The sequence below is a fragment of the Mizuhopecten yessoensis genome, unplaced genomic scaffold (genome assembly GCF_002113885.1).
Source record: "Mizuhopecten yessoensis strain PY_sf001 unplaced genomic scaffold, ASM211388v2 scaffold704845, whole genome shotgun sequence".
Lineage (NCBI taxonomy): Eukaryota > Metazoa > Mollusca > Bivalvia > Pectinida > Pectinidae > Mizuhopecten > Mizuhopecten yessoensis.
Genome location: NW_018474337.1, coordinates 1 through 877, shown reverse-complemented (window position 1 = coordinate 877; position 877 = coordinate 1). Strand labels below are relative to the sequence as shown.

Sequence of the window (877 nt, the reverse complement as noted above, 5' to 3'; positions counted from 1 at the left end):
CTTTTTAGAAAGGTTTCTGAAGGTAATCTAGGGACATGATATTTCGGTCGTTTATAGGTTTGTTTAATGTTTGTTCTTGCATTAGTTTTCCATTTAAGTGATTTATTAAAATATTCTACATGATCAATTATAACACAATGTTTCTTGTTTTTCCTTTTAGAGATGCCCACTGGTCAACTGCCGGTGCTGGAGGTGGACGGAAAGCAGCTGTCACAGAGTATGGCCATAGCCCGCTACGTCGGCAGGGAGTTCGGTAAGGCTCAACCTGTATGTTGTATGACCATATTTGCTTACATCACTTTACCATTCCAAAGTATATAAAGCTTAAGTTTAAAACCAGTATCTGAAATATTAACTACAGTTGTAAAACGTTATGTAAATATTTATAGTGTGTTATCGATGATATTTTATAGTAGGTATGGTAGACTGTTTTATCTATGATATTGTTGTACAGGTGGTGTGGTAGAATGAATTCTTTATCATATTTTGCATGTATGGGTTATATTGTTCTGTGATATTTTACAGGTTTGGCAGGTAAGAACAATCTGGAGCAATGTATGGTCGACCAGGTCATAGACACGGCTTCAGATTGCCTCACGGAGTACGTCAAGTCGCACTTTGAAAAGGATGAGAAAAAGAAGGTAAGTGGAATTCATTACAGTATCTCTAGAATATGGCTCCAATACAATTTGTATAACATCTGGACACTCTACGTTTATTATAAACAACTAAGTATATCAAGTCATAATTAATACGTGTATTTGTTGTATAAAACTATGATTGTGATACATGAAGAAGTTGTCATCATTGTCAATATTTCTTTCTTTTTCTACAACTTTATAGGTTTTAAATAAGTGCTTCCTTATTTCTGGTTATC

General features: G+C 34.3%; 1 protein-coding gene across 1 annotated transcript; it reads left to right on the top strand.

Moving 5' to 3' along the window:
• The first annotated feature begins 139 nt into the window (after positions 1-139).
• Positions 140-752, top strand: LOC110440743 (glutathione S-transferase-like). Its single transcript, XM_021483891.1, has 2 exons — positions 140-253; positions 526-752. Exons 1-2 carry the CDS (start codon positions 163-165, stop codon positions 750-752), a joined length of 318 nt encoding a protein of 105 aa, XP_021339566.1. The 5' UTR covers positions 140-162.
• Positions 753-877: the final 125 nt, after the last annotated feature.